Here is a 27809-nt window from a genome sequence, read left to right as displayed (position 1 = left end):
AAGTCAATACCAAAAAGACTTTTCACCCTATATGTTACAGTTTTCTTTAAAAAAATCCTAAATTTTTTAAGGAATCACACGAGAGTGTAGCCTTAAGGAACTCTGTCGAGCAATTAATTTTCATCCCGCCACCAATCGATTATCCACATCGATTGCACTTTGGAATGGAGAAGCTGGGGGTTGATAGATCCTGGCATTAAAAAGATTAAAAGGGATTAGAAAGCAGCGGACGATATGGGCTGCAATAAAATGGAAGGGGCACCGCGGAACGAGTCAAAGAAATCCGTAAAGTGTGAACATTAGCGAGGCAGCGCAAATATTTTTCGAGCGCTACAGTCGCGCGACGTTCCTTGCCGAAGGGGTCCTCTATTTACGGGGCTCCGTGGAACTATGGAGCCCGTGCTTCTCTTAACGTATACCGTAAATATTGTTCGTCCTTTGAGAATCGTACGCTGGCTCGGCACTGACGGGGGTCTGGACACTAGTCAAAGACGCCGAATCCAAAAAAAGAAAAGAAAAAAAAAATCATAATCTAGCCGAGGAAGTCTGCAACGTCTTGTCGAGTTCCACGAGGATTAGCTCTCGGTTCGTTATAGGATGTAAATATTTGCCTTGCCCGGGTCAAGACCAGCATTCTCTACTCGCGCCCAAGGAACGCTCGTAAAATCGAAATGACCACGCGGGTGGAGCTTAATCTGACGAAGTTTCATGAAAGTTTCATAATGTTTAATGTACTGGCCAGTAAACTGCGCGTGATTTCTCGATCAAGCGAATGTTGATTTCATCTTGACTATAATTTCGTGAGACAATTATTTCAGTGTTTTTTTTTAATTATTTCGTCATTAGTTTCATGAAACTAGACTCTCGTGAGACAAGTTTTATGATTTATTTTCAAAAACCTCATCTCTCGCTACTGTTTCTATTATTTACACGTAGATTGTTGCTGAGATTTTTGTCTCGTGCTAGAAAAGTCTCAGAGAAAATCTCATCGTGGATTTTAAAAGTTTCAGTTCAGAAATTCTGCTGCAATTTCACGTCAGTTCACTGGCAGATCCGAATTCTGAATTTCAACTACTATGTCTATACCGTGAACCTTCAGAATTCTTTGGAATATGATTGCTATCGGAAACTCTATCCCGAGTAGTTAATTTCGTGTAACCACGTCCACTGAAACTCTCGAAAACTTTGTGTTCCTTTCAGTTTTACCGTAGATACAATTGAGGAGTTGAATTGGTAAATGACGTCAGTGTCAGAAATGAAAATTTTCAGTTATTCTCTTTTCAATGCATCGACGTTGGGTACTTTATAATCTGAGATCTGTCTTGCGACAGCCCTAAAAACTAAAATAAATTATTCCAGCATTTCCAGAATTTACTCAATGGGGTTTTAGTTTATTTTCATAAAGAATAAGAGTTTTCGTTAACTTTAATTTAGGTCTGATCCGAAACTACACATTTTGTGAAGATCCTCGAATTTGTTTCGAATCGATTGGAACCTGCGTTTCTGAGTTATCACTGCAAAACAAAAGGAACTTTTTTTAAAAAGCCTTTTCAACGATCCATCTGTACCGTAATATATAATGCATATTTTTGACTACACAAACAATTTTTTTAATGCTCACGATGTTAATAAACTTCGTGCCAAAGAACAAGTCTCAGTTTCAATTGGTTTCTTTGCAATTAATTGAAACAGAAATGCTTGATTTCCGACAGGAACGACTGCCTAGTAAGCACCCTTAAACAAACCAACGATTCTGTAGCTCCGTCGCAGCGTGGTCCGAAAGGATTCCTGCCCAGCCGTCGGACCCTGGCAAAGGGACCAGCCTGCGCAAAGCGACGATTTCTCAGTCGAACGGGCCGGAGACACTTTATCAGCCTAAACGCTAACGATGCTAGGCACGGTTCACCCTTTAGAGCCAGCGGCGAGTCTCCGTGTTCATCAGCATTCGATGGAAATTCCGCGTGCAGGATAATCGTGGGCTCGAGGAGGTTTCACTTGGTCCTTTAAGCTACCAGTCGGCGGATCCTCTTGGGATTTCCAAGTTTCGTATTCTCTTCGCACGGGGACGCTAACCGGAAGACATCCCACGGGGAGAGCGAGACGGCGCGTCTTGTAACGAAGGAGAAGAGGAGGAAGGAGAAGAAGGGGCGACGAGGAGGCAACGGGATAATTCGCAGGCTCAATTTCGGTTGGCTTTTCGGTGCTGGTCCTTCTCCAGTCGATTATTTCCCCACCTCGAAGAGGCAAGAAGGCGTCCAGTCAAGTGTAACGTAAACTAACGAGTACGCGAGACGCTCGCCTGCCGAATAACGTCGACAAAGCGGTCAGGTAAATACCGAGTTGGCACCCCACGGCAGGCTTCACGGATCGGACAGAAAGGGGGAGACAGCAGAGGAGGGACATCCACTTAGCACGCCGCTTAGACGTGAAAACATCTGTATTGTCGCCGTATTAGCGCTGAGGGGGGGAGGCGAGCCACCCCCGTCCCGATTATTACCGTGGAAATTGTAATCTTTCGCGTGGAAGCACTCCCGCGGCGGGAACTTTTTAAACCGAGACACCGGAACGTGGAGGAGAAAGAAGACTGCGTGGCAGTCGAGGGAAACCGATTGCCCGTGATCGCGGAGATTTCATATTTAGGGCGTAAGATTTTTTGGGGACTGGTATTTTGCGGGGAAGCAAAACAAGATTTAGCTGCCACTAGTTTGGTTGCGAGAAGTGTATAAAATATAAGTAGCTATTGTGTTAGTATTGCGAATCAGGGAGAAGTGAAAATAGATACATAGGTGTGGTTGAAATTCGGATGGGAATCATTAAGTTTGTAAATGTAGATGTTGAATTTAGGGAGTTTTTTAAGTTGCAGTAAACATTTCAGTTTATATTTGAAGGTCGTCAAAGTTGTATATACACTATAGTTTGATATACACTACCGGAGATAAACATTGCCACTTTTTCGATTTGTTCTATTTTTATTATTCCTTTAGCATACGTTTGGGACTGTGGTATGTTTAATATGCATATCCCGATGGAGAATTTAAAGCTGTATAAAACCCAGTTAAAGTTGAGTTTATTTAACTGACAAACAAAAGTGTTATACGACATTTTTGGGGCCGACAAAGAAGTTAAATATTAGATTTTTTTATTAATGTTAAAAAATGCAAACTTTTTGTTGGTTTTAAAAGTATGTTGTCCTGTTTAATGTTATGTGGGGTGTTTGTTTGTTAGTTAAATAAATTCAACTGTAACTGGGTTTTATACAGCTTTTAATTCTCTTTTAGAATATGTATATTAGACACATACCGCAGTTTTCAGTTGATATTGAAAAGTAATAGATGTAGGGTGGTTCGAAAAAGTGGTAACTTTTTTGTCCGCTACTGCAGAGTCCCTATTTTTTTATAGATATGGAAAGAAAGTAATGATGAATTTAACTGCATCGTGTATTGTGCGGCATTATTGAGCAGCTATGAAAAACTTGGTGGACTTGAATAAATCAGTAATTTAACCCTCATCCGCCCCTCGTACCAATTTGACACAGTTTTCCCGTAATAAGTTATACTGTTCCGTTATTTGTGATTCTTGTATCAAGCAGTATGTCCTGCACGTCGTTTTATTTCATGCGAAAGTTATGAAGAATCTAAGAAGTAAATGTTGACTGATCAATTTGAATAAAAAAATATTGAAAAATAACTGTTTACCTTGTCACTTCATCGCTCTTTCAGAACTGAGCCAATTCGACACCGAGGGACAGATTAAGTTCGTGAAATGAGGAACGGGTTAAGAGATTTGGAAAATGTGTAACAACGAATGCTGTAATAAAAAAATATCGAAAAATAACTGTTCACCTTGTCACTTCATCGCTCTTTCAGCACTGAGCCAATTCGACACCGAGGGACAAATTAAGTTCGTGAAATGAGGAACGGGTTAAGAGATTTGGAAAATGTGTAATAACGAATGCTGTAATAATCTGTCCCACCAACTTAAACTCTGGAAAAAAAAAGCAATTGATCGGAGCAGCACCAGACTGCCAGGGAATCTCGCCCCACCCGAAAGAACCGATAATCCCGCGGGATGGATAATCCTGATTCGCATAGGCAGGCAGCGATGTTGGTCTGCATCGAACTCGCATGTCCTCCAAATCCTTACATCCTGCCCATCCTGCCCAGCTTGCCCGCATTTCACGCGCCTAAAATCGAAACCCATGAAACAGGAAGCTGAACCCCCCAAAAAAAAAAAAAATACGATATCACAACCATATCCAAATTACGGAAAAGCGAGGCAAAAATAAAATCTAGGCTGCACAATAAATAAACAAGCTTGCAACTATGTTCAGAGCAGCTTCCGTTTCTTAAATTCTGTTCAAGAGCCCAGGCATTCAATACTTCGCCACAGCACCCCGCAGACACCGTCGCCATTTCACTACAAAAATCACCAAAATCAACAGTCCCATCTAATTCCCTTGAAACATCTCGAGTCACACACTCATTCCCTCGTCCACCCTGAACCTGTTTTTCCAAACCCTCGGGACCACCTCGACTCAGGGTGTGCAGCGTTAAAATTCATTTCCCCCATTCTTCGCGCCTCGTTTACACGGCAAACCGTATTCATCCTCTAAATCTCCGTTCGGACGGCATCTCGGAAGTCTATCAGAGTCCCCGAGACTGGTACTGGCGGCTAGGCGTCACTTCCTAAGCCACTGCGAACGGGGCGAGATTACCATGCGAATAAGATGGCCGGAATGAAGGGTGCCATTTTCGTCTGTTCGCCGCGGTGCTAATGAAATTCACGACTGCCGCGGCACAAAGGGAACATCTTCGCGGAAACGTCGGCATGGTCCTCCTCACGGATTGGCGGACACGGTTCTCGGGATCTAACGACAGCCTAAACCGGTGGGTACATACACGAGGCTTGGGGATTCTGTCCGCGGGATCGGGCCACGATTAACGTACGGATTAGGATTAAGGGTTCGCACAGATTTCGCTGCGTGCTTTTGGCCTGGAAGCGTGCACGGAACATCGGGGGGGAAGCAGGGAGGGCAGGGGCAACGAGAAGGGCGCTGACAATGTCGGGGGTACGTGCGCGCCCTATGGTGAACCTTTTCACGCTCGGTTCTCCACGTATCGCATCACGATCCTCCCCACCCGGGCCACCCCGACAACAATGACGACGACAGTCAATGCGCATTACAACGGTTTTATGTTATTAATACGGACGCATTGGGCGGGATTTGAATAATTGAACAGATCCAACGAGGGACCGCCGATGCGGAGGCATAGATGCGATAGCCTCAGCATCCGCGTCCAAGACCCGACGCGATGCGCTTCGGGCCCTCTTTGGTGGACCGCATCGCGACGCATAAAACACCCAGCGGTTAATATCTTGCGTGGTGTGGAGGGAGCTGGCGATGCTTCGGCACGGTTTGTGGGAAACTTTTCGGTGTGCGATGTCTCATGAAGTTGCGTGGACTGACGGGGTTGGTGCTTTGGAAGATACTTCGGTTATGAGTAAACGCGTGGAAGAAGTTTTAGGGTGTTGATAGTTTCAGGATTGAATACAGGGTGGAGCAATAAGAATTACCAACTTGAATATTTCTGGAACCATGGAGGCAAGAGGAAAGTATTTAGAAAAAAAGAGAGAAGTTGTTTGGTATGGAAAGGGCCATTGTATGGTCGTACGATTTCTTTGCAAGTGGGCTTACGAGCGATTTTTCGCTTGCTTACATGATTTCGGAGATATTCAAGGTGGCAATTCTTATTGGTGCACCCTGTATTAATATTGAACTTTTTAGACGCGAGGTGATATAATTATTGTGAGCTTTATTGTTAAGGGGTAATGAGAAGAATTTCTAAGAAAACCATTCGTCAGTTGTGGATTTCCTCTACCCGTCGGACAGCACGATTCTAGCTCACTGTAAAAACTATATTTCGCATTGTTATCGCCTCCTCGTGCATATCACTGGATAAAATAAAATTTCCGATACCATTCAAGAAAATTTCTAATTACCCGATCCAATCATTAAAAGATTAAAAGTTCACAGCGGTACCCTAAAGGCGCGTAACCATTTGTTGCGTATCCTCGTATCGTATCACCGTTGCGTATCATTCAGTGATGCGATACCGTGCAACGGTGTGTGAATTTTTCCCGTATCAGCACTGACGCTGTTGCGTAACTTTGTAACAAATTTTGACACGCGACGGTGCAACGCTACTCGCTTATACTGATACGCAGCTGCGATAGGATGCGAAGATACGTAACAAGTGGATACCACATTTATCTGGATTGGCTAGGCATAAACAGCTGTGGAACATCTCGCGATCTCAAAGTGTACCGTTCGAAAGTTTTTAGGCGACAGACAAACACACGAACCTATAAACTGTCTGCTTTATATATTAAGATAGCTTCGTCACTTTCCTTACTATCCTTCCATTATTTATTTATTTTTTATTTATTTATATATATAATAAAAATAATATATATACTATTTTTATTTATTTATTTTTTATAAATAAAAAATAAATAAATAATGGAACGATAGTAAGGAAAGTGACGAAGCTATCTTAATATATGTAGCAGACAGTTTATGTGTTTGTGTGTTTGTCTGTCGCCTAAAAACTTTCGAACGGTAAGACCCTTTGGTACATATGGAATAGAGAAGACCAGTAGAGGACTAATACATAAAAGTAGAAACACAAAAATGCCAAGATAGAGTACAAGCAAAAACGAATAAAACACAATGTAAGTAGATAGGAGTTAACGAGGATTATCAACCGCTTTCCTAACTGAGTGCTTGAAAGAGTACAGTGAGTGGCAGAAGAAGTCCACTAAAATCGCAACAGAATCTGAAGAGCTACACAACCTATCAATACAGTTCCTGCATTATTACCTACTAACGAATCCCTACGAACTAGAATTTACATCTGCAACCCTACTTGTTTATTTTCCCCACGGTACAAAAAATACTTCATACCTAACCAAACTACTACAAGGGTGTCCTTAGGTCCAAAAGAATGAACACCTTGGTGACCCAATAAAAATGACAAAATATCAAACGCGGTGATAGTTCAATCTCTACCAAGAAGGAGGATTTTCTGTGGAAGATGAATGTCTACTAATATACCCTCCGATAATTTCACATTCCCGCATTATAAATAACTATTTTACGCGATTTTTTTTATATGAAAAACAGAGTTGTAGGCACATGTTTCATATCGAGGAAACAGTCACTTTCGATCCACCATATTCCACATTCCCTCGGAACTCCGATTTGACGATACGGATATTAAACAGTCCGGAATATCCAGTTCGCAATTCGATTCTCAAATATCCTAATATCACTGTTTTAATGCGCGCAGCATTGGCGATCATCGGAGCGATTAGTATCCTCGCGATTAGCTGTGCGTCGCATCGATTTAATTCTATTCTGATTGCATGCCAGCATGAATTATTTGTAACGTCACGGACGTCGCAGAATTTTGTGCTCGACACCAGATCGACGGTTTCAACCTGTATCCGTCCGGCTGGCATTTAATTCGCCGCACCACTGTGCGCGCGTTGTTTAGGCAATGTAGAATTCAAGTTGGATGATTCGCCAGCTTGGTATAATCTGTGCATTAGAACGGTTATCCTGGCAAATCGGAGCGGCGGGTATTACGGAAAAAGCAATAGTTTCGTTTATAGATTCAAAGCGATTCACCAGCCTGTTTCAATTTGCGAATCAATCAAGCGAGCGCGCGCGCACTCGCGAGGGAATTTGCGTTTCATCCGTGGTATTGCGATTGCATCGACAAATCAACGGGGTATAATGCGTTATGACGCGCGAATTTAAAATATCGAATCTTAGTTTTGTGTTTTCGATTAAACGCAAGTAATCTGGCCGGTGCGAATCCACCGAATTTTATCGAATCGGGGTTGAACAGAGCTTGTGGAATGTTGAAAACAACGAGGCTGAAAGATTAATCCTGGTGGAGGGGTGAGCTTTTCATATGTGAGAATCGTAGGTGAGAATTTCATATTTTTGAGTCCACTGGAAGGACTCCCAATTTAACATAACTTTTGGATATGCTACATAGGAATAAGTCAACATCCACTCAAAACGAAAGACAGTTTTATACAGCTACAGATTTTATCAGAAAAAAAAACAGATGAAAAACCATTTTAAAATAAAAAAGTAATGTTTCACTTTGCACAAATTTTGAATTAAATAAATAAATATATAAATTATATTTAATATCTGCTTTTTCATTTACACAAGGTTTGTGTAAATTAGACAGGAATAAACAATTAGTTAAAGGTGTCTTGTGTTTTTCATAAATATTATCAACATTATTCCAAAAATATAAATTTTGTAATATTTTTTCCAATTTCTCGAGAATTCTCGAGAAGTACGATCTGATTTCTGATTTCTCGAGAAACAAAAAATATCGAGAAATCAGGAACACTAGGTACAATACCTTAAAGTGGCCACAAATGGTGCATCTATCGTACCTAAGAGACTTAGGTACCCTCCATCGACATTTTATAAAATTCTACAATACCCCTTACGATGTATACAGCAGTGGCGAAAAGAAAGTTTAAACTGTGACCGGTAAGAATAATAAAACAGTTCTGCTAGAAAGAATCGTATCTTAAGATTTATATCTCATAGATTGAGTGGTCCCAACATAATACTTAAAGCCTAGTATTACCAGCTTATCGACAAGGCCATATTGCTAAATAATTACATACAACTAACACGGGAAGTGAAAGCACATAGAATTCCTTTGTAAATAAAACTAAAATTGCAACTAAGGTCGACTGTGCGCGTGTGACAATTTTTGGAGGCGATATTAATTTCGACGCAGTTCGTCGTTATTCACTGATAAAATAGATTAAATCATTCGTGCAGACAGGTAAAAAATATAAATTTAAACCTCCCTCGACCATGTACAACACACTCCTACATCGTATCTCCACGTTACACTGAACAAAAAAAAAAAAAGAAGAAGCAGAGGAAATAGATATGAAAAGGCAAATGTGATGGACGATTTTAAGTGTCAGCGGCAGTATTTTCAGAAACAATACGCCGATCGGTTCGATCGCGGCGCCCTAGCTGCACACGCCCGCGTATTTCCGGGGAGCATGATTAATTCGTGAATACGATTCGCGAAGGCAAACACGGAAAGCTCTGTAATACGCGAGACACGTCGTGATTATCCGTTGTAAATACGTTCCCTCCCTCCGGTTGCACGTTGCCCCGGCGTTTCCCGTTTCTTGGCGGAGCGCTCTCGCATCTCCTCCACCCTCCGCGGAAGCCGGAGAGCGCGTCGCGACGGGGTTGAAAGGGCATTCTGTCGGGCGGTTCGACGTTCCTCCTCCCGCCGACCTTTTCCACCCTCCTCTCCCCCAAAACCATTGCTGTCATCAGGAGATTGCACCTCCGCCTGCATCCTCCCAGAAACCATTCGGTTCCTCTCTCTCTCTCTCTTTCGCTCCACCACCCTCTGCATCCCCTCCCCCCACCGCTCACCCTCCCGCTCGGCGGTGCCTGTCGTCGCGCAGGGGATGCTGAGCGACGAAGGGTGGTGGAAAAGTGGATGGAGCCCGGGTGGGCCACGCCCTCCCGTTCCAGCGCCGGCAAAACTTCGCCAGATATATTCGAGGGTGTCTCTCTGTCCCTCTGTCACTAACACGGGGGTGGCTACCCGTACACGTAGATGCAGCCGAGGATCTAAGCGCGCCCCCGTGAGAGGTCAACGCGGACACGAAGCCGGGCCAGTCGTCGGATATCGTTTATCTCATCTGTGCCACACTGCGTAACCGGACCCTCTCCACGCGCGTCGGACAGCTTCCTCGTCCTCGTGGCACAGTCGTCGGCTGAGACAGGAGCCAGGACGCGGCCACGTCCCATCCACGGCTAGCTCTGTCCTGCGAGAGGATCGAAGGGAGTCGTACAAGATCGTTGTCCTCTGCCTAAGGGAGGAACTTTCAACGCCACCGTGGACCGATCGCTTGCGAAGGGCACTGAGGACATTCGTCAGCTGTGGGGGTTGCCTAAGGGAGATATCAAGCTCGAGGGGTGAAATTGGAGTCAGTGCGTCGTGGTGCTACGTGATGGGACAGAACAGCGCATGTATCTTGGTTCTGGACGGTGTTCTACGTGACACGAGGCATCTGATATGTGACTGTCCCTGTTAAGGGGAGGTGTGAAGGCGCTGATGGACACCGGAGCGAATTTTTAGAGGCCGCTGTATGAGTGACGGGGGAAGCTGTTGCTCCGTCCTGGCCGAGGAATTCGTCGGAAACAGTGTCGCGGCTCGCGAACCTTGGGGTGTCTTTCCAATGCCATCAGCTCCGTCGTCGTGATTAGAGCACTCGGAACTGGCACCCAACGAGCGATCCCCGAGAAGAGCAGCTTCGGAACGGTTATCCAGGCGCGGGGGGAAGGTCTCGGCCGGCGAGGATCTCATTCCCGTAACATGGTAGAGAGCACCTATGCGAGCGACTCGCCCAGATCGCGTTCCCCGATGACGGAGCCGTCGAGTCCTCTTCAAGATGGCCCCGGTATATCCGGGTACGGGCACCGTTATCTTTACAACTACTCGCCAGAGAGCCTGCAGCAGAAGCTGAAGGGCAACGACGAGCAGCACAGCATCGGCGGCAGGCGGCACGATGGCGACATACGCGAGAAGCCGTTCTCCAGGAGCCCGTTGAGCTCCGACGAGGCGCGATTCAGGCCGCGCGAGCTCTCGAGACCGAGCTCCTCGGCCACCATGCCCTCCCCCACGTCTGCCTTCACCATCGAGAACATCCTGGCGCCCAGGCCCATAGGGAACATCACGCCCACCAGCACCACAGGCCTGGCCTCGATAATACCGAACCCCGATGCCATGGGTTCGAGAACCACGGCTGCGATGCATCCTCTGCAACAGCAGATACATCATCTGGCCTTCACGTCCGCCGATCTCTTTGGTAAGTTTCCTCGCGGTGCTTGACGGAATTATTGGTCAGGTGATTGCTTGAGGAAAGGGCGGGGAATGTACGGGGTGCGTGGTAGAATGTGGTGTAACTGATGGTGGAGCTTAGGTATTCGAAGCTTTCGTGGGCTCCTGAGTTGCGAGTATTTAAGGCTCCTGGGTGTGAACCGGTTCCTCGTCAGCATCGCAGTGGGCTTCATCGGGGGTATCAAGATGTGGTATACTATGCTAAGTTAGCAATGGTGATTGACGATGAATGGTTGGTATGCGGATCGAAGGGTGGAATGTTCTTATACGGGGTAAGGTACTTGGAAGCTTCCAGTAGTTGCTGAAAGGTGTTTCCTTGGGGAGAGATAGGTAAACAGAGTTGAGGAGTTTTTCGATTTACTGGATCGTTTTAGGGAAAGGTGGAGTTTGAAAGTAAAAGTCGGTTTGACTGTACTTTTTGATTGATAAAGTAGCTGTCGGGGGTTGAATTATGTACGTTTTAGTAGTCGTGTGTACAGATATTTGGGGATTGTTTTATTCGATAATAAGTGACTTTGTATATCATTCGGGGGAGCCTCAAGCACGCTGTATTTCTTCCACTCAATATAGAAGTCAGAATAGGACGACTTTTTTTAGGGAAATTGCTTGATATCGTAAAATAATTTTTATCTTCATGCGAGATTTTGTTTTTGAGAAAATCAGTTTAGGAGAATTTAGAATTTGACTGATTCTTCTTCTACTAACTTCTAGATACCTATCAGTATTATTATTATTCAGTGTCCCTTATAAAAATGTTGACAATTTCAACAGCGAAGGGGATACAAATTGCCTTCAAAATTCGTAATTATGGGCATTATTATTCTCCGGTTTCTGTACACATGTGGAGGACCCCTAAAGTGAAGGTGGTAAAAATAATTTTTACTCTTCTGTAACACCCTGCTCATTCCCATAAAAAATAAAACTACTTGCCCAAGAAACCTGCCCTCACTCCCAATAATTTCCAAACCAGACAAGTGAAACTTTGGGGGAAGGAAATCCATCCCTTAAACTGGACTTACGATCTAAAAACAACACATGTCCTTAGTTCCGTCTGCTCCACAAACCCCGCAAAGTTTCGTCAAAATCAAAGTCGAACATCACTTGGACCAAGTATACCTAAACTTTAAGCATACTCGGGCGGCGAGTAAACGATACCCTCCAAGATCAAATATGTCGCTCAGTTCTGTGTTCCCGCAGCGACTAACTTCTTGCCCCAAAATCCCCCTGCACTCTGCAATTATCCTGCGCCACTTTTGCAAATTAAACACCAACGTGCAGTGTCTAGCGGAGACATAATAACGTAAAAGCAACAAGGGGGCGAAGTCTATAGCGCCCTCAAGTATCACCCCAGGGACACATTCAGCACACTTTTTGTACAAAAGTATCCAGGTCAACTAATGCAGTCAGTAACTTTGTTGACGTCTTTCAATGCTCCCTGTTTTCCCTCAAGAGAACTGTGTATTCTGTGATGCGTTCTAATAGCCTTTTAACGAACTAGGTACTTAAATAGTAGCCAAACAGTATTCTACATGCTCGTTTAGGGTTTGTCTCTCCTGTTATTGAAAACCAAAGGACCTAGATCCAGTAAATAAATTATAATATAATAAATGAATTACAATACCCTGGGGCGGATAGGGACGTGGTAAAATAACTGCACCCCTTGTAACAAGTAGTAAAGAACACATTCGGTGGTCCGCACCCTCAAGAACATCGCCTGACACATCACTCGAATGAATCCCAGATTAAATAGTTACTATATCTCTGCAAGTTACGGTAGAATGTTTTCTGTTAACCCTTTAGCAGTGGCGGTGGTAGCACAGCGTTCCTAATTTATTTTCAAGTCATAATTGGGAGTTACAGAATTATTCCGAAAATTTCTCTGCCCCAGTTCTAGGTATGTAATGCTATTCTTTGTTTCCTCGTTTTAGTTCGACAGTCATTTTCATATGTTTCGCAGAAATAAGTACCAGTTATTTGCCATCTTGCTTTAAGAAACTTTCACAAAGCTTTAGACGCGACCGCTCGAGGGTGAATTTACACTTTGCCTGGCGTCGGCGTGCTTCCACGCCGAGGGACTTGCGCCCTGTGCACGGTTTTGCCCATTTTCTGGAAACCATCTAAAGTGTTGCCCAAGAGTCTCTGAATATTCTGCTCGAAGCGAGTTTAGCAAAGCTGTCGTCTAACCTTTCGCCACTCGAAGCGTTAATTCGTAAATACTTGCACAGCAACGGAGGACAATTCGCCCCGTCGCGTCGCGCGGCGGCACAAAGCCCCCGTGGCGGAAAAATGAAAGAAGGCGTAAATCCGTGGAGGGCAGACGCGTCTCGAAACGAAATTTTCCTTTATGCCCCCGGAGGGCTTTAAGCATTTCTCGAGGCAGAACCGCGGCGGCGGGCCGCAGAGATTGGGGATGCGCGGCCTGAAATCCGTTTCGATCACGCACGAACGATTTAGCTCCTTGCAATCCCGCACCCGCGGAAGATGAAAACCGCGTGACGGGGAAATATGCAAGCGTTGGCCAGAAAGAGACAACGGGGGCCGCGGAGTAACCGGTTGAAAGCGTAAATACGCCCTTCGCACATTTTTACGCGGGCGACGTCGCCTCTAAGCAGCTTTCTTCGAGATTTTAAACCAAAACGTCCCTCGGGGCTGGGACCTTCGCGAATACTTCGCCCCCCCCTGCGGCTCGGGGGATGGCAGATGTCGGGGGATGATGTAATTCCAACACCCCATTCGAAGATATTTTTAATTTCGCTTCCAATAGTCTCAGCATTTAATGTTTCAGGGATTCTATGCTGTCGAGGTTCGTGCTTCTTTGGCTGAATAAGATCGTGGAAATTTTAGGGTTGGTAATAGATCGATGGTCACAGAGTTCGTGGTTCGTTAAGGGTACTAGGCAGTCGTTCCTGCCTAAAACTAAGCATTTCTGTTTCAATTAATTACAAAGAAACGAATTGAAACTGAGACTTGTTCTTTGGCATGAAGTTTATTAACATCGTGAGCATTAAAAAAATTGTTTGTGTAGTCAAAAATATGCATTATATATTACGGTACAGATGGATCATTAAAAAGGCTTTTTAAAAAAAGTTTCTTTTGTTCTGCAGTGATAACTCAGAAACGGAGGTTCCAATCGATTCGAAACAAATTCGAGGATCTTCACAAAATGTGTAGTTTCGGACCAGACCTAAATTAAAGTTAATGAAAACTCTTATTCTTTATGAAAATAAACTAAAACCCCATTGATGAGGTTTTACACTCTCCCAAGCCGCAAAAGATGAGGTCCTAGTTTCCTTTCATAAAGAATAATAGTTTTAATTAACTTCAATGATCCATCTGTAGAATCATACATAATGCCAAAGAACAAGTCGTAGTGTCAATTTGTTTCCTTGTAATTAATTCAAACAGAAATGCTTCATTTTAGGCAGGAACGACTGTCTAGTACACTTAAAGAATTTTATTGCATGCTTCGATGTATTCGAATTAGTAAAATAGAGCTTGAAGGGAATATTGGCTTAATGAACGCCAGTGGACTTGCCCATTTGTGACTTTAATTAGGAAGATGAATGTAGGATACAAATTGAGGCGAATACCAGTATCTCAGTGTTTGACACAAAGAAAGAATATTCCTTGAAGAGCTTCATAATATAGTATCTTGAAATGAATTTCAATATCTGCGACACTCTATTTTTAAAGTTTCAAATTCCTGTCACCCTATGGTTTCAAATAACTCAGCAATATTATTGCTTCTCTAACTACAAATCCTCGAACTCTGCAGGATAAAGGATCACCCACAATAACAGTAGGGATGCTGTAAAACCGACGTCGCAATAACAAAGTGTTAAACATTGCCTTCTTTCTGTTTTCAGCTGCAGCATATCCCAGCTTGTACTCCGGCGGATACGTGGCGGCGATGGCGGCCGCCGGTGTTTCACTTCACGGCCAACCAGCCTTCTATCACGCGGCTCATCCCTATCAAATGAATCCGAATGCGGGGGCCGTGGGCCCCATGGCGAAGAGGAAACGTCGTCACAGGACAATATTCACCGAGGAGCAACTGGAACAACTGGAGGCCACCTTCGACAAGACCCACTACCCAGACGTGGTCCTCAGGGAGCAGCTCGCGCTTCAAGTGGACCTCAAGGAAGAAAGGATCGAGGTAGGTTCGACTCCTTCGATTGCTTGGCCTTTTCGATAGAACGGGGATTTTAATCTATGGGTCCATGATCCCGTTTATACAGTGAATTGTTTTAAATCGGACGAGTCAGAGAACAAAGGTATTGAATGGAAAGCAAAATACATCTCCTCGCGAAATTCTTTCTTTTTTTTAGAATAACTGTGCACTGAAAAAGTGTCATTGTGCTCCTTTTTTAAATCGTGTACTAGTCTCAGAATCGTGGACTAGTTCAGAAATACTCAAATCGACGATTTTAAGGATTTTGTATGTGGAAGAGTAGGTTTGAGAAATTACTTTACGAGATAAACATAATAGTATGCAAAGATATGGATCTATTTTGATACCAATTGTGTCACCTACCCTCAGAGCCGGATTAAGACCATTAGAGGCTCTACGCACTTAAAAAAATTGACACCTCTTTATACAGGGTGATCACTTCAAAACAATGTAAGATTTCTTAGGCATTTGCGATTATTTGGCTAAAATGTGTTTCTAACGAAAGTTAGATTTTAAAATTCAGAAAATTTCTGTGATGCCCCCTTTCTTCCGATGCCCTAAGCACTGTAGGAAAAAAATTTCTCCAACTATTTCGGCATATTTGTTATTAATTAGTTCAAATAAAAAATGAAAAAAAATTGAAAACAGAATAACGTATCAACTAGCCCCGCAATTGATACATTTTCCCTTCGTCCGAATAATATTTTTTCATTCATTTTGTGTGTATTTTCTCAACTTTTCATTTACAATATAGTAAAGAGGATGGACCAAAGTATATTTGAGCATATTTGTTATCAAGTAGTTAATTCAAACAAAGATCAAAAACATTGAGAACTGAAAAACGTGTCAACTAGCCTCGGTCTCCCCCTAGAGCTTTCCACGCCGGAACGATACGTAAAAAACTAAAGACTTAGAATTTTCTAAAAACTCCTTCCTACATCAAGGGGGCTAAAAAATCTTCCCTCATCCCTTCATACAGCACGAAACCTTCAAGTATCGCGAACGATTCCTTCAATTCCCCGCTGGATGTTGCGTGCACAAAAAAATTTCGTAGCACCTCAAGAACTTCACCAGGATAAAAGCCCTCCAAGATCCCGGGACCATCGGTAGCTCCGCCTAGACTGACAAATTGCTGTCGCGGACCTAAGAGAATATTAGGTTTCCCCGTTCACAAACATTGACCATTCGGATTGTCCAAACTTTGGGCCCGGAACGCATAATTTGCAGCTCGAACAAAACGTTTCCACCGGAGCCGCGCGGGGTGACATGTTTCGGCCCCCGTCCACTGTTTGTCGCTTTAATGCTCGAGCCAGGGGTGGCATAATACTTTCATGGGGTCATTAAAATTATTTGTGATCAGTATTTATCGGGCGTCGCTCGACTTGAGACCAACAAGTTGCATGCTAGATTAAAAGCTTTGCCGTTTAATGTGTTTGCTTCCATTAAACATATGATTATCCACGGGCGCGGCCACTCGGCGCTGGGTACAGTTTAATAGCATCGCTTATTTAGCGCTGAAAAATGTTTACATGCTGCGCGCAGCGATTGATCTCACTCGCGAGCTGCTTAATCGAGGGTACTCGTTGGCTGGATGCAATCGAATGGACGTTTTCACGAGATCGAGGGGAACATTCTTGGACGATTCCCGTGCGCGATGGTACCCAGCGTGTGGCTAGGAAGACGATTCAAAGGGACTTAGGACGGTGTCATTGAGACTGGATCGAGGAGGAACCCTTTTCTGCCTTGGCATTGTGGGCCTGTTTAAAAGGATCTAGAGGAGATCGATGCTCAGTTTCAGTTCGCCACTTTTTCTTCGGGGGGGATGCCTTTTCGAGGAAGAATAGAACGCCATGTTGTCCGCGCTGGAGATAACCCTTTATACTCTTGTTCGTTAGAGTTTGTTTCCAAGATAATTATTCTTGGAATTATTACCTCGTCCCCATTCAAAGCCAACTGTACTGAAATACAGCACCAACACCACCCTCGTATAGAACTATGAAGTAAATTAAAATCCAGAAGATTCTCAATCAAGATTCTGATTTATCCAAATTACAGTAATCAGAAATTTCACTCCCCCCATTTTTTTCACCAAGTTGTATCGGCCACGGGGTATCCTTCCCAAGGGTGTTCCGGTCTCTGGCTGTTTAAACAGTCGATAGCAGGCGGTGTTTGCGGCAAGTAATCGCGAGCCAGCGATAAGTCAGCGCGGAAGGGGAAATCACGAGATGTCCACGTTCGCGGCCGGCAATTTGCTCGAACAATCGTACAATCCCAAAGTCATTCACACTTATCGCGGCCCAAACAGACCACCCGCGTGGCGTCGGCTTTACCAAAGGAAATCCCCGGCCTCGAGAGCCTTTAAAGACTTTGAAACAACATATACCTGGGGCGCACCTGCCGCGTCGAGGCAAGAGTTCCTGGTGTTTGCACAGAATTAGTAGAAAGGCGACTTTTCGAAACGAGACGGTAGGGAGGGGCTCGGGAGGGGCAGGAATAAAGGGGAGGACGGGGGTGAAACGGCTCCTCGAGAAAAAGAGAGGCCCCGAAGCACTCCCGTCCCGTGTTTGGAAAGAAGCACGCCCGTGTTTATACGCGGGACGGCCTTTCTCCTATCTCCGTGATTGCGTCCGCGGAATGCGGAGACGCGGACAGGTGCTGAGCTGCAGCAAGGACTGTACAGAGGCTGATTAAAGTGGTACGCAAGATGAATACAGAGGGATAGGGAGACTCGATCGAGCTCGTGTGTGACGTAGAGAAGGAGGCTTTCATTGAAATTTCAGAGGAAATAGACGAAAGAGGGGGATTTTCGGGAATTAGGATGCAGTACTTTTGGAAACAGTGGTCCTAGTTGCAAAATATTCCATCAAAGGATTTTCCATAAGCAATAGTGATTCAGAGGAGTTTAACACGTTGACTGCCATGATAATTAGGGTGGATTTTATTTTTCAACTATGAAAATATGATCTTCTTACTATCTCAATTTGTTCCTATTTATGAAGAATAAAATCGAGCAGAATATGAGCACAATTGATCTACATATATTTAGGGGTAGCTCAATGATGGTGGATTCTCCAATGTACATGATAATTATGTGGAAGGGAATGGAACGCTAGACATTTTTTCAAATGCATTCGTTTGTTTATTAAGAAAAGTGAAACTGAGAAAATGTATCATTGTGCCCCATCTGACGTATAACTAAGTAAAACAATTAATAGATTGTACCATGACAGCAGGAAACAGACACTGTCTGATGTCTGAGTCTTTGTGAACAATGAATTTAACAAATTATCAAAAATGTAAATGTAATGTAAATGCAAATGTATAAATTAAAATATGGCCATTCTATGTTGGATTTTAATAATTTCTATAATCTTTGACTCAGTTCAGCTACCCCTAAACATAAAAACGTATCGTCCAAAATTTTTATATAGTGTTTGTATATCTAAAGTAACAAATCATGGTCAGACTTATAAATAAAATATTTAATTTCCTTTTTAACTTTTAAGCTTCACCTTAATTCAAATGCTCATTGTCAAGAATATGAATACCATATGGTTCAATGATCGATATTATTAAAAAATTTGCAAATCTAAAAGTTCGTTTGTTGCGAGCATTTTGACGGAATGTTGTAATTATAAGGGATGATCTACCCCCATGGTAGTCAACATGTTGATAACCAACAAGGCAAAGAGTCTCTCGGTAATGATAGAGGGATGTTGATTGTCTGGCTTGATTTAAACCGAGTCAGACAGGCGTGGGGAACAAATGCTGATTTCGAATGTGGGATGAAGCCTTTTGATCTTCGCTGGCTCCCTTCGCCTTGTTAAGACTCCTCTCGATGGCTACGCCAACGCACAGGTAAACGGGGTGTATCAATTACTGGCGTCTAGCCTGATTGAAATTAAAATCCATCGGCTGATTTCACGGTACAGTGATGATGAATTTGGATTGGAGGCAACGAAGTGGTTAAACTTCAGTAACCAATGATCAAATTGTCACCAATGGAAATAATTGGGGGGGGTCTAACTCAAATGTGGTAATTAATATTTTGAAAATACAGTAGGAATCCTATGGTATCAAATGAACAATTCTTTTGGATCACGTGCTTCCGATATTTTAATTTCTTTGGATGGTGTATTAATAAATTATTATCAATCTGGGTGACAAATGATGATATATAAACACCAAACATTCTATAAAAGATCTGAAATCCATATTAGTTTTATTGACCCAGTTGCTTTATTCGCACAAAATATACTTTTCACTGCTTCTACTAATTTAAATTACCAAATAAAGTAAAAATTGTTAGAGTTCTTCAATAAATTTGCAACGATTTTCACAATTATTTCACACGGTACAAGTGTACTTATGGTTACTTAGCGGTTATTTAGCTGTTGCTCGTTGTAGCTCCACATTTTTCGAATTCGTGCAAAATAAGCCCAACCGCGCACCCCCTAATCAAACACCTGGAATTTCAGGTGTGGTTCAAGAACCGACGTGCCAAGTGGCGTAAGCAGAAGCGGGAGGAGCAAGAACGATTGCGGAAGCTTCAGCTGGAGCAACGTCAGCGTACCGACGACACCGTGTCCACGGCTACTGTCAAAGTGCCCGACCACTTAATGCTGACCAGACAGCAACAGCAGCAGCAACAGCAGCAGCAGCAGCACGAGCAAGACACCGACAGTTCGGACCTCGAAGTGGCGTAGTCGGAACACTGGTTTTAGACTCTTTTTATTGACGAGGGAGGACAGAGTTGCTCCCATTGCATGGGAGAATTTGTAAATATTGAATTAGAGTGTATATATATATTTGTACATATAGCTCACGTTCGATGTGTATAATAGACAATGAAATAAATTATTGAGTCGAGATACCAACATGGTGATGTATTTCTTTTCGTCCTGTGCGTTGCCTTTTTTATATGAAAAGTGCTACTACTCGGGACTTTGTTTTTTATTTGGAAGGGGGTGTATCTCTAACTGTGAAAATAATTGTGGTTAGTGGTCGATCGAGGAATATCTATTTAATAGTAGGTACTTGCTGGCTATGTTTCAGTGGATGTAACATTCCTTTCTTTAGAAATCAGAAATTCTATATTTTTAAATAACCATTTTCTAATTTGTATGAGTTCGCCCGTTTTCCGCATAAATATACAGGGTGTAGTATAATTTCAAAGGAAATGAGTTTTAATTCAAAACCGAGTAAAAAATGTGGAGGGAATATAGATATTGATTTGAACTAATCGGATTGACTAAAGACTAGATTACTTTAACCAGAAAGGTTAAAAACCTTCTGTACTTAAGGGGTCATGCTCAGTCAGGAGGCCGAAAAAAAGGGTGGTATTTGGAAATTTTTTACTCAAAAACTATAACACATTTCTCAAAAAATCTTTTTTCCTTTGAAGCATTGCATTTAGTACCGTGCATCGTAACTTTTTTATTTAAAAATATTTTTTTATCCGATGCTTAGTTTTCCTTTAATTGACGAAAATCAGGCACGATTTATGTTAAAAATTGTAACATTTATTTTAAACATCCGCCATTTTTTCCCAAATCAACATTTCGAAAAATCCTTCGTTCGAATACTAGATAATATAATATAATAAGTAAATTCTTTTGAATTTTTTATTTTACATGATCGACTTTCGAGCAGCACTGGTCACCGGCAGATGCCTTTTTTTTAGAGAACCTTCGAGTGATGGACAATAACTTAGTTATTGATAAATATTTTTAAATAAAAAAATTACGATGCACGGTACTAGATGCATTCCTTAAAAGAAAAAAAGATTTTTTGAGAAATGTATTATAGCTTTTGAGTAAAAAATTTCTAAAGACCACCCTTTTTTCGGCCTCCTGACTGAGCATGACCCCTTAAGAAAACATCGTCCAAGCTACCAGAAAACCGAAGGATCGACCAGCCTTCATCAACCAAATAAGATTCCACATTCCTCGCACCTCCTTCCTAACAATAACAATCAAACAATTCCGAATTAACTACATATAATCGTAAAAAAAAATACAGTAGAATGTCTTTTAACCCTTAATTCACGTTTATAACCACCTCGAACAAAAACAGTGATCTATAACACCCACATCCCCTAAAGAAACTTCAAACCTATTCCTTTGGATTTATCCTCCCCCCGGTTTGAAACACCCCGTGTATCCGATACACCCTCGTCAGAGAACGGATCGGTGATTAAAATCCCTCGTCGTTTGTTAGTCGAACTTAGTTCTACGTGCCTCGACGATTATATTATTAGCATTGTGCGGCGGGGGTCGAAGGACCAGCTGGCTGACTAGCGCCAACTCTAGGACACCGTAAGTTCGCCTCGAGTTCGGGGCAAGTTCCGGTAAGTACATAAATCCCGAGGGCGACCTGAAACTAAGACGTTCTCTGCGGTGCAAGTTTAATAGGTTCCGCGCCGCTGCTGCGCTGAGACCTAAAGACGATCGACTTAAATACAGCTTCTTTTATTTCCACCAGCATGGACAGCCTTTTTCTACCCTTCGATTATTCGAAGTCACCAGCCACCTCCTTCGTTGCTGTACAACCGGCTGGTTACACTTTGGTCGTTTTAACAAGTCACATAGAGCAGTGGCAAAAGAAAGTTTCGGCTGTGAACTGCGATAGAAATCAGAAAGTTGCATTAGGAAGAAGTATGTATTAAAGTTCATATTACACAGATTGGGGGATGCCAACATTAACCCTTCGTGGTCATACCTTCTAATCACAAATTGGTTACACAGGGTTCACTGTACCCCAGCGTCACTTTTCAATTACCATTTTCGTATTTTTGAATCTTTTAATTTTTCAGTGATAATTGTACATTCGTAATACTCAGACACTCATGCTCTAACAGTCTTTTTCTAGAAACATTAATTTTTATATGATGCAATTTGTAGTCGACAAAATAGTTGTGGGAAAAAACGATTTTTGGTTAAAATTCACTAAGTTTTTATATTTTAATAATGTCTAAAAATTGACAGAAATATTGGCAAAGAAAAAATGCTTGGGGTTCGATACACCCCGTCTAATCACGAAGGGTTAATTCTGTCTGAAGACATGTAAAAATTTGGGTTTCATACTTTCTTTTGACCACCACTCTACGTCTCGAATTAGACTTTGAGGCGTGGCAACGAAACTTGTAATGTTTGCGCTGGGTAATAATTTATGGGGTTTCTGAAGCTGTGTTAATGATTATGTTATAATAGGATTTAGGGGTCTAGCATCACACCCGTTGCGGAATAGTACACGGTACTCCCAAAGGGAACGTGTTCACGCAAATGCGGGACAATGAATGTATCGATATCACATGGCTGGCATTAATTTTGCGAATTCTTCTACAACTATTCCAGAATGTGATCTGCAGTAAAATAATCGTGAAATATTTTGGAAAATTTCAGGAAAATGAACGTCAACCATTTGAAATGAGGCAACACTCTCAGCCGTGGATATAATTTAATTCTGGCAGCTATACACAAACTGCAGAGCGACGAATGGACTAATTTCATATGATTGGCATTCGTATCGTGAATTCTTCTACAATAATATTTCGGGAAAAATGATTTTCACGAGTTCACGAAATGAACCAGGATCGAACGAGCATATTCTCTTGGATTCGTCATTCGCCATCATGTGGAGCACGACGAGGACGCAGGTTGTTTTCGTAACGTCTTCCCGCGAAGCTCGTTAATTATGTCCGAGATTTCATTGCACTCGTACAGCTTCCAGAGAAATTTCAAGCAATAAGGGTGGATTGAAACGCGCGTTTCGGGTGTCCGTGGCTCAAGTCAGATCTAGAGAGTCCTGTCGCGTAACAGAAACTGATGTGTTCTTGCGTTGTTGCTTGGATGACATTAGTTAATATTAAATTCGCGGATTTTACTGCTATAGCGATAGCAAGAGCTGCAGCGACAGATGTGAAATTTGTCCGACGAATACTGTTGAGCTATATGCAATTTTGTATAATACCTAAATGTAAATTTCCAAATTCCTTAATTTCCACTCTTAAAAAATTATAATTTTACAGAACTCATACATTATCGTATTCAGAACAAATGCAGAATTTAAATACTCGTGTTTACACATGTTCACGTGCAAACACCTATTTACATGTAATTGAGTAGGAAAGGGACATACAGCAGGAATTACTTTCCTGCTTCACGACGGAGATGAAACACGAAAATTGAAGTACCATCCCATGAATTATATCTCAACGAAATCCCCATTAAAATATTAAATTCCACTGAAATTACTTTATCCAGCTTCAGCACCCAGAGAACCTCCACTCTGGTTAAAAGGGGTTGGTCAGTGTATCTGTTTTAAGTCGATTTCTGACACTTGGATCAACAAAGCCTCGGACACCGTTCATCGAGGGTGAGCCAAGAGAAATAGCCGATCATTCAGTGCCCTTGCAGCACAGTCTATCGATAGTCCGCGCAGTTTCCTGTCTCTTATGCTTCCACTTCCTCATCTGTTTCTTCTTCTGCTCGTCGTACGGGCACTCGATTTTTCTCGCCCTCCTGGACCTCTCCTTCTTCTCGAACCTACCAAACGGTAGCGCGGATGGTCCCACGTCCACGACCTTCAAGATTTCAATGGGATTCAAAGCGAACTGGCTGCACTCGGGGGAGCCGATCGTCAGCACCAGAACCGTGACGAACTTATAAAGATACGTGGCCCTCATCATGTAAACCCCCCCTTCGCCATACTGGAACAACGGCGGCCCAAAGGAGTTGACGTCGCACATGTAGTAGGACCCACAGAACTTGAACACCCCCAGGCAGGAGCTCTCGCACGTCAGAATGCCGAAGTGGTACTTGAGGAACATCTGCTCCAGCGACTGCCAGAGGTACCTGTTCGACTTGGAGTAGAGCCTGCCGCAAATGGCGGGCAGGACCTTGGCCTCGAACATGGTCTCGCCGATCTTGAAGTGGCTCATCAGGTACCTGTTCCAGCAGCTCACGTGGCTGTACTCGTTCTTGGTGGACTTGAACTCAGCCTCGAGCTTGCTGTGAGTGTAGTACCTGTCCCCGCACATGACGATCACGTCGAGAGTCTTGGTGCTCCAGTACTCGGGCGCCATGATCCTGGTCATGCCAGCGCAGACCACGTAGCAGGCGTACGTCTGCATGCCACGGTTCTCCCTCTCGAACATTCCATCCGTGATGTGCAGCTCGCCCCACAGGGAGAACAGCTTGTTCGACTCCTCCACCACGTACTGGTGCCACCGCATCTTCCCGAGGCCAGGCACATCTTTCACGTTCTTCTTCTTCGCGGGAATGGCCACGCACTTGGCCCAGGTGATCTTGTAGAGCTTCAGCCATGTTGGTTTCTCGATGGCGTCATTCAGGTCGCCCTCCTCTTGCTCGATCGTGCACGGGTCCCTCGTGTCTAGGGGATCGAAGGGACAGTCGTCGATCGTCTTCTTCTTCACGAAGCGCCCGGGCGGCTTCGGTGCCCCGCGCTGCAGCAGCTTCAGATTGTGCACCTGGCAGCAGTGGTGCGTCATGTGGAAGATCTGCACTGTGAAGAACTCCTCCTTTGTTGGTTCCTCTTCGGCTGCTTCCTCTGCTTTCGGGGTGTCCTCCGCCGTGGCTGCCTCCACTTTCACCCCCTCCGCCGGAGCGTCTCCTTCGGCCACTTGGACTTCCTCCGCTGGAGTCTCTGCTTCAGCCACTTTGGCGTCCTCCGCTGGAGTCTCTGCCTCAGCCACTTTGGCGTCCTCCGTTGGAGCTTCTGTTGCAGCCATTTTTGCCGCTTCCACCTTCGCCTTCTGCATGTCTGTCTGCGGGAGCGTGTGCACGTAGGCTCTTAATAGAAGGATCATCAGGTGTCTTCTGAGGGACTCCTTCGAGCAGAACTTGAGGATGCAGGCGTAGCCATTGTCGTCCCAGTAACCGAATTTGTCGCAGCGGTACGGGTTGTACAGGTACCAGAAGAGATTGTCCTTCCAGTATGCCACGGAGAATCGCGTGGTGCGGAATATGCAGTTATTGTAGCGTATGGGGATTCTGTCGAACCACTCCTCGATCTTTCTAACGCCTCTGTGAACCGGTGCAGTTTGCTGATCGGTGATCTTCTCGGAGCCGATCTCCAGTTTCACGTTCATCAGCTCCTTTCGTTCCAGCACCATCTTTCGCCTCAGATTCCTCTCCTCGTAATCCCAGGGAATGTCTGCGACGATGGGAACGTCGTTGCACTCGCGAATCAGCTCCACCTCGACGCTGTACTTGTAATTGTACACGACGATGTCGTCCAACCTTTGCTTCTCCTTGATGTTAATGGCGCCGATGTGGGTGTACAGCATCCAAGCGTGGTCGTAGATGTAATCGATGTTAGCGCTCCACGCGTACTTGTATCTTATAAGAGTACGTTATTGTTATTTGCCGTGCCAAGAAACTGGCGGTTTGTAACCTTCTAGGCACTGAATGTAGACGGAAACCCAGTGAGCGACTGTACTGTTCAAAGTAATTAAAGTTCGAGGTAACTGACCCTCTAATTCCTTTGAATAGCATCGAGCAAACTCTCGTTGTAAGCTCACCACTCGGGTCCAGGCAGAGACTTATGTTCACCACGAACAGCTCGAGCGATTGGCACCTCATTTAGGCTCGAGCTGATGTTTATTTACACTCGTGTCGCCCTTCCCTCTCGACTGGATCCGAGGGGGATCCCTCCAGTTGGCAGGGGCAGAGATAATCGCACAATGAACAAAATCTGGCGATCTTACAACGCGAATTTACTGTACATGTTTAGAAGTCATCGGAAGCCCTGCTAAGGTTCACAATTCCACAATTCATTTACCCAAGATGTTTAACAAAATAGACAAAGTGTTCGCATTGCGCAACTTCCTTATTTCAGGGAATCCTGTACAACTGGTACCCCAGTGATAGAATTACGCGAACCGATCCAAAGTGGTTCGTGAACCTTATCAGAGATAGCCAACAGTCGAGTTTCCAATCATCAGCTTTGCTCAGAAGTGTACCTCAGCTGTGTCTTCGCCAGAAGAGCAACGACTGCCTGATAGAAGCAGAACTTCCAAGTCTTTTGCCGCGCTCGCAACACCCCCAGTTCCGGCAAATGCATTCCCTTCAAGCCACGAAGGCATACATCAGCGTAGACCCTGTTACCCCTCGCTTTCGAGGGTAGCTCGAATACGATGTAATCACCGTCGACCAAGCCCGGCTGTTCACCGGCAGCCTTATCGACAAGCAACTCCTTCGTAGGCAGGGGACAGGCTTGCGGGATCCTGGCGTGACCCAGTTCCTTGCGACCAGAGAAATCCTTCGCAGGGTCGTCGAATACCTCCTTGTCGTCCAGGTCTAGATCGCAGGGGAACAGGTCTTTCCTCTTCTTCCGCCTCTGTTTCCGTCGTTCTCTCAGCTCCTTCACTAAATCTCGCGTGGTGCACGGCCACACGCCTCGCCATTGCTCCTTATCAGTCTTCGAGGGTCGAGGCCCCACCTCGTTGTCAGACTTGGACGAGTGCACCTGTTTAAAGGACTCTTTCCAGAATGATAGTTTAACACCTTGAGCAGCGCGAGCTTTTGGAAAATGCCTCTTCAAGTCGCTTTGACCGTCTCTAACAATCACTTCTGCTGGAAATCTTTGTATTGTCTGTTAAATTTTCATGAAACTACAACCAAAGATTCAAGTAACCCAAATCAGGACGAGTTTCAACTCATTTTCATCAGAGGAATCTCGACAATCTAATTGGCGATACTTTGACGAAAATAAATAATAGAGAATATAGAAATTGAAATTTTTAATATAAAAGCTTCGTTTGAAATGTGTATGAATGGAATTATAGGTGAAAATGGACCCTGCGTCTGTCGTGACATAAGAATATCTGTGAAAGTCTCAATATAGAACACTGTCAGAACAGTGAGCTGAGATTATTTTCGATAATTTACTAACTGGCAGATTCAATCTCATGTTCTTCCAAATTCGAATCTTCTGCGTCCGATCGAGCTTATTAGGCAAGGTTACTTCGTTTTGAAGCTGCAAGGCGTGGAGGGGCAAGCATCTGTGAGGAGTGACCAATTCCTCTTCCGAGTGTACTCGAGGAAATTTTCGAATGTTGGCTGGTCTTCTGTGCTTGAAGATGTCATCCTTCTCGAACTGTTCTTGATCCTCCACGAATCTGAGGAGATCGCCAAGTGTCGTTTGAAGCAAGTACGATGACTTTGCCTGGGTAGCGTCTTACGTGTTCATGAACACTCGCCATGGTGGCATTCCGTCGCAGGTCCACTTCTTCTCCGTGCATTTTTCCATCCAAGTTTTCGCTTTTTTTCTTCTTGCGGGAGCTGATTCCGCTGTTGCATCGGTGTCTGCCAGTTCCGTGGTAGTGTCATCAACGTCGGTTGTAAACTCTTCATCAGTCTGCCCTTGTTCAGACATTTTTCGCAGCTTTCTAATATTTCTATATCTATGAGTTTTTCTCTGTTGTCAGGAAACTCTTCACCCTTATATTAGCATTGCTTCGAAGCAGCTTCGCCAAATTCATCGATGGCTTACTGCCATTTATTTCATAGACAGATTACGCGCATTCTTGACTCCCCGTTTCGTTTTATTCACAAGCTATTCTTACACTATGTACCTTGCAATTTATTTACTAGAGCTCCAGTATATTTCTCGACATTTTCAAACTAAAAATTCTGCAC

The 27809-nt window shown here is 43.8% G+C and overlaps 2 protein-coding genes across 2 annotated transcripts; one reads left to right on the top strand and one right to left on the bottom strand.

The window, feature by feature from the left end:
• The first annotated feature begins 10451 nt into the window (after window positions 1–10451).
• Window positions 10452–19937, top strand: Gsc (goosecoid homeobox). Its single transcript, XM_076808966.1, has 3 exons — window positions 10452–10944; window positions 14843–15132; window positions 19626–19937. Exons 1-3 carry the CDS (start codon window positions 10452–10454, stop codon window positions 19851–19853), a joined length of 1011 nt encoding a protein of 336 aa, XP_076665081.1. The 3' UTR covers window positions 19854–19937.
• A 3608-nt stretch (window positions 19938–23545) lies between these two features.
• LOC143367270 (uncharacterized) lies at window positions 23546–27546 on the bottom strand. The gene is made up of 4 exons (XM_076808906.1): window positions 27353–27546; window positions 27064–27289; window positions 26132–26763; window positions 23546–25508 (listed from the first exon to the last, which is right to left on the bottom strand). The coding sequence occupies exons 1-4, from the start codon at window positions 27544–27546 to the stop codon at window positions 23546–23548; spliced, it is 3015 nt and encodes a 1004-aa protein (XP_076665021.1).
• Window positions 27547–27809: the final 263 nt, after the last annotated feature.

This window comes from Andrena cerasifolii, chromosome 3, assembly GCF_050908995.1.
Source record: "Andrena cerasifolii isolate SP2316 chromosome 3, iyAndCera1_principal, whole genome shotgun sequence".
In the NCBI taxonomy this organism is placed as follows: Eukaryota; Metazoa; Arthropoda; class Insecta; order Hymenoptera; family Andrenidae; genus Andrena; species Andrena cerasifolii.
Note: the sequence above shows the minus strand (reverse complement) of the source record. Positions and strands in the feature narration are given on the sequence as shown.

What these genes read in the sequence shown, in the direction of transcription:
- Gsc (XM_076808966.1), top strand. Translation starts at nt 10,452, where the DNA reads ATGGTAGAGAGCACCTATGCGAGCGACTCGCCCAGATCGCGTTCCCCG. An exon ending in CACGTCCGCCGATCTCTTTG is followed by an intron (nt 10,945 to 14,842) that starts GTAAGTTTCCTC and finishes TTCTGTTTTCAG; the next exon opens with CTGCAGCATATCCCAGCTTG. An exon ending in TCAAGGAAGAAAGGATCGAG is followed by an intron (nt 15,133 to 19,625) that starts GTAGGTTCGACT and finishes CTGGAATTTCAG; the next exon opens with GTGTGGTTCAAGAACCGACG.
- LOC143367270 (XM_076808906.1), bottom strand. Translation starts at nt 27,546, where the DNA reads ATGTCTGAACAAGGGCAGACTGATGAAGAGTTTACAACCGACGTTGAT. An exon ending in ACATGAGATTGAATCTGCCA is followed by an intron (nt 26,764 to 27,063) that starts GTTAGTAAATTA and finishes AAAATTTAACAG; the next exon opens with ACAATACAAAGATTTCCAGC. An exon ending in CTGGCGAAGACACAGCTGAG is followed by an intron (nt 25,509 to 26,131) that starts GTACACTTCTGA and finishes TACTCTTATAAG; the next exon opens with ATACAAGTACGCGTGGAGCG.